General features: G+C 43.4%; 2 protein-coding genes across 3 annotated transcripts; one reads left to right on the forward strand and one right to left on the reverse strand.

Annotated features, from left to right (window-relative positions):
- Positions 1-66: 66 nt before the first annotated feature.
- Positions 67-3,360, reverse strand: phykpl (5-phosphohydroxy-L-lysine phospho-lyase). The gene is made up of 13 exons (XM_076977385.1): positions 3,186-3,360; positions 2,934-3,052; positions 2,610-2,769; positions 2,434-2,508; positions 2,235-2,322; positions 2,036-2,152; positions 1,826-1,908; positions 1,388-1,613; positions 1,068-1,222; positions 768-857; positions 555-685; positions 401-443; positions 67-243 (listed from the first exon to the last, which is right to left on the reverse strand). Exons 1-12 carry the CDS (start codon positions 3,242-3,244, stop codon positions 418-420), a joined length of 1,329 nt encoding a protein of 442 aa, XP_076833500.1. The 5' UTR covers positions 3,245-3,360; the 3' UTR covers positions 67-243; positions 401-417.
- Positions 3,299-12,791, forward strand: ube4a (ubiquitination factor E4A (UFD2 homolog, yeast)). 2 transcript variants are annotated; one of them, XM_076977380.1, is made up of 20 exons: positions 3,299-3,457; positions 3,792-3,952; positions 4,077-4,253; positions 4,597-4,709; positions 4,859-5,011; positions 5,405-5,564; positions 5,681-5,883; positions 6,013-6,204; positions 7,515-7,848; positions 7,944-8,070; positions 8,283-8,590; positions 9,102-9,234; positions 9,325-9,515; positions 9,680-9,780; positions 9,942-10,055; positions 10,352-10,526; positions 10,614-10,794; positions 10,875-11,022; positions 11,118-11,275; positions 11,392-12,791. In XM_076977380.1, the coding sequence occupies exons 2-20, from the start codon at positions 3,826-3,828 to the stop codon at positions 11,513-11,515; spliced, it is 3,219 nt and encodes a 1,072-aa protein (XP_076833495.1). In that variant the 5' UTR covers positions 3,299-3,457; positions 3,792-3,825; the 3' UTR covers positions 11,516-12,791. The 2 variants fall into 2 exon arrangements, 1 of the variants encoding a protein (XP_076833495.1); XR_013121747.1 differs by lacking the exon at positions 11,392-12,791 and having other exon boundaries at positions 10,945-11,022; positions 11,118-11,253.
- The last annotated feature ends 721 nt before the right edge of the window (positions 12,792-13,512 follow it).

A 13,512-nucleotide genomic window follows, 5' to 3' on the forward strand; every position in this document is an offset into this window, starting at 1 on the left:
TGTATATCTACATACATAAAAACATGGAGTTGTCATGTGACTGGCTGATTTTTTTGCATTAATGAGCAGGTGTACAGGTGTCCCTAATAAAGTGACAGGTTGAAACTATATATAAGAAACTGAGGTACATTATTAGTGAAATGTTAATGTAAATGCCCTTAATTGTATACAGTCCAAGCTTTCTTCAATTCAAACTTCATTTCACTCTTTTCTTCATTCTGCTTGTTTTTGTCTTTCTTTTTCCTGTGGGAGAAAAAAGATTCACATATTCATTGGTTTGAAAGCAGGTTATTTATTTTCTCTTAACACCAAATCCAAGTTTTTGTCTACATCTTACTAACATGTACATATGCAGTAACAAAATAAATATAATGACATTTTGGTTCATTTTGTTACTAACCATTTTTGTGTTTTTGTTTACTTTTTCGAGGCATCCTCAATTTCTGTAAAAGTCCCAAATTCAGTAGTTTATTATTTATTTATTACATTTTTTTTTTATAAATTAAAAAGTGAATCTCCAAGTAAGTATGTCAGAGTTGCATTAGGTGTGTCACCTTGGAGAATAAGACCGATTTGCTCAGTAACCCTTTCGGCATCCTCTATGCTGAAGCACATGGGTGGTTTGAACTTGATGACGTTCTCCCATGGTCCATCGGTGCTCAGACATATGTGCCTTTCTTTCAGCCTGAAGAAGGCAGCGTGCTTCTTAGTCGATAGAAATCCTGAGTGACAATCACGGAACAAGAACCTGTATGAACGTTTCCCACCTCCTCACAAGCAGGGCCGCCTCTTCTGTTGCTGGAGTCAAAGCTGCTCTGTCTCTCACCAGTTCAAAGCCCAAAAACAGTCCTGCACCACTGCAGAGGAGGAACATTCTTAATTTAGAGACCCTTCAGAAATCTCATTATAACATTTTGTCAGATGTCACAGTGGTTTATATTTTGCAAAGGTCATGTCTACGATACATAGGATGAACCCTTGTGGATCCAAAAATACTTCACGACAATGAACCTTATAACTTAAAAAAAAAATCAACTGCCGTCTGGCGTTACTGATTGGACGCTCACCGCACATCTCCGATGATAGGGTGCTTCGCCTGGAGCTGTTTGAGGAGCTTCATTAGGTGACCACCAACACGCTCAGCGTTCCCTCTCAGGTCCTCCTGCTCGATCACATCCAGTACTGCCATGCCAATAGCACAGGACACGGGGTTCCCACCAAACTGCATTAAAAATCCAATAAATACAAACCTACACGCAATACAAATTACGGCCAGTTTGGTGGTTGAACCTTCCTCTCTATGTCTAGTCCACATATATAGCATTTTACACTAAACTGAGTGCCGAGTGGTGTTTTATAATGAAACAATATAATAACAGCTCCTCACGGTATTGAAATATTCGACTCCATTGGCCGTGAAGGCGCCCGCTATCTCCTCTGTGGTGACCACGCATGCCAACGGGTGCCCGTTGCCCATGGGCTTGCCCATAGTCACAATGTCAGGGCAGAAGTCTTCACCCTGAAGCTGGAAGGCCCAGAAGTGGCTTCCCACGCGGCCAAAGCCCGTCTGAATTTCATCAGCTACAAACACTCCCCCCGCAGCCCGGATGTGCCTGTCGGAAATTCAAATCCTTCACCGGGTCCCTTCTGGCAGTGAAATCTCTCAGTCATTGTGTACAAAATAACACAGAAATGAGCTCTGCACCTTTCTGTGTTTCTGAGTTCAGCCAGGAGATTTAGAGCTATAGAACATTGCATTAGAAAGAGAATCATTGTGAGTCATTTTGCCCATGAAACCATATTTGTGCTGACAGAAGACACCAACTCTGCAACTCTTTGGAAGTATCCAGCTGGCAAGATGATTTGGCCCCCAACACTGGGTAAGGACTCCACAAAGAAACATGAAATCTATAACCAAAAAGGAAAAGATCTGAATGTCAAAGGCATAACTACATAATGCTGGAAAAACATTTGGTAACTTTCTCAAGACGCAAATATGTCATTTCTTCGGGACACAGTGAGCGTGACTACAAACCTTCCGTCCTTTCTTCTGTACTTCTTCGATAAGGTTTTTAACAGTGTCTGCGTATGCCTGGCCTGGGTTAGGATGATCCTCTCTGTAGATTCCTCTGTACGTATCAGGGAGTGGTGCCTGCATGAACAAAACTGTGTAGTATTGCAACAGCAAGGCTGTTATACTAGACGACTCTGATTAGGTCGTGTGTCTTACGCACCACATGGACCCACTCCTTCTGACCTTCCAACTTCTGGAACTTGTAAGGACTTATGTCGATAAGACTGGTAAGATGTCCATGGTAGGCACTTGAGAAGAATAAGAAAAGGCCAACACTGATTCGAACACACTTTGGTATATCGTTAAAATCGAGACTGTCTGTAAAAACATGAGCATGTTGGTATTTTAAAAGGTCTTACTGGTCTAGAACTATAACATCCTCAGTTTGAGTATACTGACGAGCCAATCGCAGCGCGAGATCATTCGCTTCTGATCTTCAGGGAATAAAAGAATAATTTGAATGAGACAAATAATGAGGTTTTGAATCACTGTACAGTGCATAATGACAGTGGTTATAATGTTTGAACACACTCACCCCGAGTTGACAAAGTAGAATACACGTAGCTTCTGGGGAAGAGTTTCTCTAAGACGTTCAGCATATTGCACTATATTGTCATGGAGGAATCTGGTGTTTGAATTAAGAAGCTCCATTTGAGCAGTAGCTGCTTTAGTAATACTGGGGTGACAGTGTCCCACTGCAAGAAACATGTGATAATGTGTTTATTATACAAATAATAACAATAAAATTAATAATAATAGGTCACTAGTTTTGGAGGATGTCTGGCATGCACACTTTTTCATGTGTGACTGAAGACTGCAGCAGAGCGCAAACGAAACAGATGACTTCAGATTTTCTCACCATGCTGAACATTGCTAATGCAATCTAAGTACTGTGTCCCGTTTTCATCGTACAAGTACTGTCCTCTCGCTCTCACGATCTTAATCGGGTCGTGCGAGAAAAAGAGCCTGCACGACTGCCTGCAACGACATTCATGAGGAAATGTAAATGTTAGGACAGTAACACAGTGCCACAAACATGCACAGTGCCACAAACATGACCAAACCTCAACAAACAAGCAGCTGTGCACAGAGGCACCTAAAAGCACCATACCCAATCAGCTTTTTACGCATCTGAAGAGTGTGTTTCTTGTCGAAAACCTCTGAAGTCATGACTTTCGCAGTTTTGTTATGACACTGTCATATGACTGTCGTGTCACCAGTAAAAACAGTGTTTGTGCTGAAGAAAGCGGACTTCGGGAGTAACGCTGGCTGTTCACCCTGCGTGACGTACTACACATGTGTGCTCATCCCGGTGACGTAGCAGCGGAGAGTACACAACATCACCTCAGCTAGCGACGTTACGCATCAACCAGCACAAACCAGGTGCGACATTTCACTTCTCTCGCTACCGTTTCACAATATCTGCAGTTATTTTTTTTCGAGGTTATTCTATCTACCTTTTTGGGGGGTCTAAAACGTGCTGCGGTTGTCACTGACGTTACTTCTCGCCCCGCTTGCTAATGCTATGCTAGCATGACAGCTGTAGCCACACGGCTAGGTCAGCTAGCAGACTCAACAGGGCTCCAGTGAGTTGGGTAAAAATGCCATTTTTGAAAGAAAATTGGGCTATTTAATGTACACATATGGACAATTCCGTGTTGTTCGTGTCTGTTGTTGTGTGACCGCACGTATGTTCACATGCACCCTCTCTTTGCAGGCTGGTATTGAGCACCTGTGTGTGCTCCAGGGAAATGACAGACCAGGGTAATAATAATCAGAGCATCTCTCGAAACCCCTTTGCTGCCCTCTTCGGCTCCCTTGCGGACGCAAAGCAGTTTGCATCAGGGCAAAAACTACAGCAGCAAGCCGAACCACCATGTAAGTCTCCTGTCTGCTGTTCTATGAAGCATCATAGAGAGGCACACTGATGTTTCCCAGTTTGTTCTGTGGTGTATGCTTGTTTATGAATTTTTTTTTTCATGTATTCAATGGCCACTCATAGTGGAAGACTCCGGCGAGAGCCAGTCCGAGTCTGACAATTCAGTGTCTGACAGCATCGACGACAACGATGACTCGGTGGCCGAGATCAGCCGCTCGTTCCGCTCACGGCAGGAGCTCTGCGAGCAACTCAACGTCAATCACATGATCCAGAGGATCTTTCTCATCACACTGGACAACAGTAAGCACATCATCACCTGTGATGGCCAGCTGGTTGACTGTAAGGTTCAAGCGTACCTTGGCTGGCGGAATGTTTTATTCGTGTTTTACGGCATTTTCTGATGGCGTGAGAACTAAATCACCATTAACATGACATCTTCATGTTCTCACTCAGGCTGATGGTAATGAAGTTACGTTGCTATCCAGAATTGGAGCAAATGACTTCACTCTTTTCTGTTCGGTCATCTTCCCAACTTCTGACTCATTGGTCCAACCCTTACTGTTTCAGTGGCTTTCAAATCATCACAGCTGCAGCACAGATAGCACATGTATGGACATATATGCCCTATGTTTATGATCCTCAGGTGACCCCAGTCTCAGAAGCGGTAATGGCATTCCTCCGCGATGCGTCTACCTTGAAGAGATGGCAGCTGACCTTGATGGTCAAGACTGGCTTGACATGGACACGATAGAGCAGGTGGTGATCAGATGATCAGACAATTAATTTTCTTCTGGCTGAAACGAGCTACTCCATGTGCAAACTGTGTAGGGCTTTTGTTTTTGTTTTGTAGTGCGATTGTTTTGTTTTGCATAAGGAAGTAAAGTGTGTGCACGTGGCCCTCTTAGGCTGTTTTCAGCAGGCTGCTCTTACTGGATCCAGGGAACCACCTCATCTTCATGACCTCCTGCAGTGCAGTTAATCTGTCAGCAGACCGTGATGCTGGCGAGAAGCGGGCCGTGCCGTACCTTTATGCCTGCTACCAGAGAGCTAAGGAAGAGGTGGGTTACGTTGGCCTCTTCCTTTACACCTCTGGACCTTTTCTGTTAAACTTGTGTGTTTTAAGTCTTTTGAATAAAGAAGCATTTTATTTCAGTACAAAAGGAAATTCATGTGAAGGTCTACCTTTAAATATCTCAGGACAGCTCATATGACAGTATGAGGAGATCCATATTATCCTTCATACCCTTGCAGTATAGGCCATACTACATGCATTGTGTGACCTTGTGCTATCATGGCTGACCACATTGATTTCTAAGCCATCGATTATTGCTAAAAAAAAAAAACCAAAACAACAGAACCTGCACTGAAACAAATGATTTAAAAGACATGCTACATCGTCCAGGTTCGTTTGTTTGAAAACTGCTAGAAATTCTTCACGGAAATTCCCACAGATCACAAAGGTTCCAGAGAAGCTGCTGTCATTTGCGGTGCGCTGTAAGAACCTGACCGTGTCAAACACTCGTACAGTGCTCCTCACCCCAGAGATCTACATCAGCCAGAACGTGTATGAACAGCTACTGGACCTGCTGCTGGAGGCGGTGAATGGAGCCCGTATGTAATGTTCATTCTTTGGTTTTTTTCTTTATATGGTACCTCTAAGGTTATTTATGTTTATACAGCCTTTGTAATGAAATATTTCATTTGGTGCTGTCTGGCTTTTATTGCAGAAATGGAGGAAGTTGTGGAGTTTTTAGAAGAAGTTATCGCTGGTCTTTTAACTGATCAGGAAGTGCGCTCATTTGGGGAGGTCATGGTCCCCGTGTTTGATATCTTCCAAGGCCGTGTAAAAGACTTGGACCTCTGTCAACTGCTGTTTTATTCTTATCTAGATATTCTGGTGTATTTCAGCAGGCAAAAAGACATTGCCAAGGTATTAGGGCTAAAAGTTAATACATTTTTTATAGTTGTGAAATACAGTGTTTAAACAGAGATCCTAATTGACCTAAGCCACATTTCTAAAGCCATTAAAGATCATTTATAGTCGTTCCTCTCATCCCAGGTATTGATGGAGCACATTCAACCCAAAGATCCTAGCAATGGACTTCAGTATCAGAAGACCCTTTTGGGCACTGTGTTAAATGTGTCTTGTCTGCTGAAGACCCCTGGGGTAGTGGAGAACCATGGCTTTTTCCACAATCCTTCCCGTTCTAGCCCACAGGAAATGAAGATTCAAGAGTCTAATATCCACCAGGTGAGTTTCCATGCCGGCAGAAAAGCACGTATGTAGGAAGGAGTGCCATGCTGCTTTTCCCTGGGATTATATGAGATGGTTTAGGTTATATGGGATTATATGAGATGGTTTAGGTTATATGGGATTATATGAGATGGTTTAGGTTATATGGGATTATATGAGATGGTTTAGGTTATATGGGTTTATATGAAATGGTTTAGGTTATATGGGATTATATGAGATGGTTTAGGTTATATGGGATTATATGAGATGGTTTAGGTTATATGGGTTTATATGAGATGGTTTAGGTTATATGGGATTATATGAGATGGTTTAGGTTATATGGGATTATATGAGATGGTTTAGGTTATATGGGATTATATGAGATGGTTTAGGTTATATGGGTTTATATGAGATGGTTTAGGTTATATGGGTTTATATGAAATGGTTTAGGTTATATGGGATTATATGAGATGGTTTAGGTTATATGGGATTATATGAGATGGTTTAGGTTATATGGGTTTATATGAGATGGTTTAGGTTATATGGGATTATATGAGATGGTTTAGGTTATATGGGATTATATGAGATGGTTTAGGTTATATGGGATTATATGAGATGGTTTAGGTTATATGGGATTATATGAGATGGTTTAGGTTATATGGGTTTATATGAGATGGTTTAGGTTATATGGGATTATATGAGATGGTTTAGGTTATATGGGATTATATGAGATGGTTTAGGTTATATGGGATTATATGAGATGGTTTAGGTTATATGGGTTTATATGAGATGGTTTAGGTTATATGGGATTATATGAGATGGTTTAGGTTATATGGGATTATATGAGATGGTTTAGGTTATATGGGATTATATGAGATGGTTTAGGTTATATGGGTTTATATGAGATGGTTTAGGTTATATGGGATTATATGAGATGGTTTAGGTTATATGGGATTATATGAGATGGTTTAGGTTATATGGGATTATATGAGATGGTTTAGGTTATATGGGTTTATATGAGATGGTTTAGGTTATAGGATTATATGAGATGGTTTAGGTTAAAGGATTATATGAGATGGTTTAGGTTATATGGGTTTATATGAGATGGTTTAGGTTATATGGGTTTATATGAGATGGTTTAGGTTATATGGGTTTATATGAGATGGTTTAGGTTATATGGGTTTATATGAGATGGTTTAGGTTATATGGGATTATATGAGATGGTTTAGGTTATATGGGTTTATATGAAATGGTTTAGGTTATATTAGGTTGTGTTTAGTGTTCAGAAAATAAGGGACTTTGACCCTTTTGTCCACTGCCAATTTCAGTTCATGGGCCAGTTTCACGACAAGCTGCACCAGATCCTGAAGAACCTGTTGCAGCAGTCTGGGGAGACGCGTCACTTGCTGCTGTCCTGGCTTGGGACCTGCCTCCAAGCCAACATGGGGCGGGCCAAAATTTGGGCCAATCAGATGCCCGAGATCTTCTTCCAGATGTATGCCTCGGATGCATTCTTCCTAAATCTGGGTTCTGCACTACTCAAACTCTGCCAGCCTTTCTGTCGCCCTCGCTCCCCCAAGCTCTTGACCTTTAACCCCACCTACTGCAGTCTCAGGGATCTGAGCGAGGAGGAGAGGCGTGGCAGGAACGTGCATGCCCGAGGTACGCTGCCCGCCGTCTGCTCTCAAGTCCTCAACTCAGTCCTCTTTCCCATCCAAGGCTGAAAAGTCAAAATTGTGTTACGCTTTCTTCTTCAGGGTTAGACAAGGAGACGTGTCTGATTCCTGCCCCTCCTCAGCAGACGGTTGAATTTGCCCAATCATACAGCCTCCTCACAGAGAACCTGATCCTCACCCAGCTCACCCTCCACCTGGGCTTCCACAGGTCATTTCAAGCTCCGTTCTGTCACCTACAAACGCATTCGGGCCGTCAACACAATAAAGTTGTGTTATATTACAGCAATGCTAGATTAAGATTTGCCTCAGGAACGAGTGTGGACCAGCTAGAGCGTTTTGTTGCCGATTTGACCAGTTCAGCTTAAGAGGCGGAGTGAAGATGCTCAGGTGTGCCTGCTTCTTCTCGCTCGCTGTGCCCAGATTACATGATCAGATGGTGAAGATGAACCAGTCTCTGCACCGGCTGCAGGGCACGTGGCGTGAGGCCCAGCTGGGCGGGGGCCCGGTGGCCGAGCAGCTGCGGGAGCAGTTCGAGCGCCTCATGACCGTCTACTTGTCCACCAAGGCGGCTGCCACTCAGCCCAACATGCTGGTCAACTGCCTGAACCTGCAGGCCTCCTGCGCGGCCCTGCTGGTGCAGCTCAGCCTGGACAACCAGGGTCCGGAGCACATGGACCTCTGCTTCCCGCTGCCTCCGCTGCAGAACAGCCTGCTGTGCTACGTCCCCGGTGAGGCCACGCCTTCACCAGCAGGGCTTTCTGTCCCCTCGCTTGTGCGTTTAACCCCTCGCACTCGCAGTAGCTGCCCGTGGGTGTGCTCTCTCACTCACCTCTCTTACTGTTTCAGTTCAGCTACTGAATAGTGCGCTTCAAATTTTCACCATCCACTGGTGTTTGGATCTTTGTGAATACCAGACTGCTGAACTTTAACACTATAAACTACTATAGGCAACCACTGTTATTCTTAGTCTTCTTAGATGGGCTGAGGAAATGGATTCAACACCATTATTGTCATCATTGATTTATTTAGTATGTAGCCGTGTAGTAAGTGAGATTAACTGGCTGTGTGTTATCATTGTGTGATAAATGACTGTAAGGCTCACCTGCAGCTTCAGGTTCTCCTCACCCTTTTGGGCATTATTTTGTTATAATTATTGTTGCACATTATCCCCCACCTGCCGCTAATTAATGATGAGTCAGTCTGGAGTTTAGGAGGTTTTGTAAATGTCTGGTTTTGCAGAGTTCTTTGCCGAGAACATGGGCGATTTCTTCATATTCCTCCGGCGCTTTGCTGACGAGGTGCTCGAGTCGTCGGCGGAGAGCTTGGTGCAGGTGCTGGACTTCATCGCTGTGTACATGGGAAGCGTGGAGAGGTACGAGCGCCCGTTTGCCATCCGCGTTTCCCTCCGTGTGCCCGCGTGCCAGTTGTAACAATGCGCGACCGTGCCCGTGTTTACTGACAGGATGAAGAACCCGCATCTGCGGGCAAAGCTGGCGGAGGTTTTGGAGGCTGTGATGCCACATATGGAATCTGTGTCTCCTGGCACCGCTCAGCCCATCATGTTCCAGAGACAGAGGGTGTTCAGCACATACCGCCATGCGAGATATTTAGCAGAGGCTCTCATCACTGTGTTTGTAGACATTGAGTTTACTGGTGAGTTTCATGTCTGGATTTAGCTGCTTTTTGGGTAACTCGTAATTTGTTATTGTTGTTTAAACGTGGCTAGATTGCAGCGCAATGCTCTGAGGTGTTCCTTAATCTCTCCTCCATAACGCTCAGAGGCGTTCCCTTACCCTGATTCTTCTGGCACCCTCCAGGCGACCCTCACCAGTTTGAGCAGAAGTTTAATTACAGGAGGCCCATGTACCCCATCCTGAAACACATGTGGGGAGAACAATGTTACAGAGAGAGCATCAAGGTGCCATTATCCAAACATGCCTCTTTTCTTTGGGTGCTACCTGCGTGTAACAATATTGTACACCTTCTATTTTTGGAAGCGTTCATTCACCCGTGTTGTTTCATTTTTTTTTGTCATTCCTTACTATAGCAAATTAAATAAATAATTTTATGTTATTTCAGCATCTGGCAGATTATGCATCTGAAAATCTAGAGGCCATGAATCCTCCGCTCTTCTTAAGGTTTCTAAACCTGCTTATGAATGACGCCATATTTCTACTAGACGAGGCCATTCAGGTAAGGATTTACACCACAGGGATGTTTTGCATTTACTTTTCCAAAAATTTCTGTTTGCCATTTTCTTCATGAATTCTCATTTTGTTGGATTACGCTAAAGGCTTGTTGTTATATAACAGACATGGTTACGATAAACCATCATTATTACACATTATTACACAGTTAGCTTCCAGTGTTCAGTTTTCTCCTGTCTATTTGTAATTCAAATCTGGCGACATTAAAATGTAAGAAAATACTTACTGGTTGATGCTGGACTGATCTGCTGACCACTGGACCCATGGGTGGGTTCCTTCCAGTACCTGAGTAAGATCAAGCTCCTTCAGTTGGAGAGGAGTCGAGGTGAGTGGGAGGGGCTGACCCCAGACGCCCGCAGAGAGAAGGAGTCCAGTCTGCAGATGTTCGGACAGCTGGCTCGCTTCCATAACATCATGTCCAACGAGACCATTGGCACCTTGGCGTTTCTCACATCTGGTAAGATACGTACAGGTATTTAAAGTCCTTCAGAGGTGGTACAGTGACGTATGCCCATAGCGGTCCTAATTGTCTTATCTTGCCCAGAGATCAAAGGTATTTTTGTTCACCCTTTCCTTGCCGAGAGGATCATCTCCATGCTCAATTATTTCTTACAACACCTGGTGGGGCCCAAGATGGGGGCTCTGAAGGTGAAAGACTTCAGCGAGTTTGACTTCAAGCCTCAGCAACTGGTGTCAGATATCTGTACTATTTACCTGAACCTGGGGTAGGCTCTCTGTATACAAACGCAACATTTTGCTAATTTTAACCGGCGCTTCAATTAAGTGTAAGCATTCTTGTACACAGAGATGAGGAAAACTTCTGTGCTACTGTCCCAAAGGACGGGAGGTCATATTCACCCACACTTTTCTGCCAGACTGTTCGAGTTCTGAAGAAGATCAACAAACCCGGTGACATGATAGTGGCTTTCAGCCTCCTAGCAGACAAAATAAAGGTTGGTCTCACGATTGGTATGAGGATTAGGAGTACCTTAGTTTCTGTCATGTCTTCAGTGTGTTTAATGTGCTGAAAATGCTCTGTGTAAAAAAGTCTCTGGCAGACCGGCACCAGCGGGAGGAGGAGACCTACTCTGATGCACCTGATGAGTTCTTGGACCCCATCATGTCCACCTTGATGCTTGATCCAGTGCTGCTTCCTTCTTCGAACGTGACCGTCGACCGCTCTACGATCGCCCGGCACCTGCTCAGGTGTGCGAACCCAGTCCTGCTCGCACTTTTTTTTTTGCACCAACACGACCGTTCACTTACAAATGCAATTGGTGTCTCAGTCTGACGACGTCATGGTCGATGTGGTGTTTCTGTAGTGATCAGACGGACCCTTTCAACCGCAGTCCGCTCACCATGGACCAGATAAGACCCAACGAGGAGCTCAAGCAGCAGATTGTGCGGTGGCTGGCCGACCATAAACAAATGGGTCCCAGTGGCTAGTCCACATCGTTTCCCCATCTCCTCATCCCACCATGGTCTTGCACAGCATGCCCACTCTGTCTCCTTCTCATACACTTCTGCGCCACAGAAAGTGAATATTCACCCATCAGCAAAAGACGTCCATTAACAGTGTGGTATACTTTCTTTACTTTAAGGTCCAGTACAGATGTGCAAATGCCATACCTCTGTCAGCATTTTAGGCATTCTTCTCTCCAAGGCTCCGTAGCCTTTTTCAAATCATCCGCTCAAAAGCCTTATCAGTGATATTAAGATCTATCTGGATAGACAGCTTTTATACTGCTGTATTTAACAGCTCATGTTCATTTTACCTTTGCTATTTCCCTTGTCTGTTTTTATCCTGCATAAATTGTTTTTTTGTCTTTTTCAAGGACGTTGGTGAGTTGATAAGCAGGTCTGTGAAAATAAATTCAAAACAATAATTTAGCCCCTTTTGTGTTGAAAGCATTTCGCCATGCCCAAAAATTAGTTACCCAGTCACCCAGTCAAAAGTGGAAAAAATTAGCATAAATTAGGGGTTGCCTTAATTCATTATTGTTGATTTCATACAATTATAGATTTTTACAATCTGAGATCTAATGTTTGAGATATCTAAAATATACCTAGGACCCTTATGGTCATACGATAAGTTCCACCTTTTTGCAGGATAAATACATTTACAGCTGTGATTTGCAATTGCTAATTGCAGTTTGTTGTTTTAAGTGGACCATTATTAGCCACTGAACTAATGACTTGATAGCTTTTGTTATTTAAATCTGGTGAGGTTTATTTGTATTATTGGGGATTGGGAGGTGTATTGTAATGTGTCTTGCGTTAAATGTTATTGACACTGTGATAAGATTTGGAAACAAGCACCGTCTTTCATTTTACTTGGATTCTTTGTGTCTAGTGCTGTGTCCCACCGAGTTACTTCTCGGAAAGATGAGTCAGACATGAGTCAGTTTCTGGAGCATGTTATACAGTGAATGACTTCAGTGTGTCTTTGCTATTGACACTGAGAACCTACAGATGTCCTGGGGGATTGACCTTGTCCTCTTCAGAGAGAACTTTAAAGATGACATCAACTACTCATTATTGTTCTAATGGGAGGGTGATGGTTGTTGCTATCAATCAAAGAATATGTTTTGGAATATGTGTGCATGTAGTTTGTAATGTTTAATTTTTTTACCACCCCCCTCCCTTATGTTCATCTGTCACAAAGGAGTGTCACAGGTAACAAATAAATAAGTTTATGAATTCATTTTTAAATATTCATTCACATTTGAAATTACATTTATTCTGCCTTTTTAGACGTTACAGTATGTAAATGTGCTGAGTGTATAATTATTTTAGATTAATATAATCATTTATTTTTCAGGTTTGAATGTTCTTAATACATTTTTTTTGCTAGTTTTAGCTTGCTTTTTTTGTTGTTTTGATTGCTAGTATACCTAGGGAAATATACCTAGTGGTTCCCCTAATCAATTTGTGTAACCGTCCGGTATAACTGGTTTTATATTGGAGCAGGAATGTCCATCATGGGGTTGCATATTGGTGGGGGGAGAAATAACGGGCTTTTAACCACTGTGGAGCAAGATAACGCCAATGCACCTGTAATACTCGTCATGTTTCATGCATTAAGTAACGTGTATAACTCTGGAGGTAGAAACCCCCCATATGTTCCTGCGTTTGTCTCGTTTGGCCCGTTTGCCCGCGGCTGGCGAAGTTAAGTAGGGAGCCCAGAGAAAAGTTGCCCGAGTAGTGCAGTCACAGGGATGCCAGGTTTTATTAAGGGACTCGCTTTTGCTTTTTTTTCATGCCCACGTTTTCAACCAGCTGCTCGTTCGGGACGCGTTACGGGTGTTTCGGTGCGCCGTGTGCCCGGTCCGCCGGCCCAGTCACCGGGTGCGTTTCCAGTGAACCTGCGTAATTAAACTGGGCATGTAAAATGCGAAGTCGGGGTGTCCATATTACCGCCGCCCCGAAACATGGATATTTAA

The sequence above is a fragment of the Brachyhypopomus gauderio genome, chromosome 16 (assembly GCF_052324685.1).
Source record: "Brachyhypopomus gauderio isolate BG-103 chromosome 16, BGAUD_0.2, whole genome shotgun sequence".
NCBI lineage: Eukaryota > Metazoa > Chordata > Actinopteri > Gymnotiformes > Hypopomidae > Brachyhypopomus > Brachyhypopomus gauderio.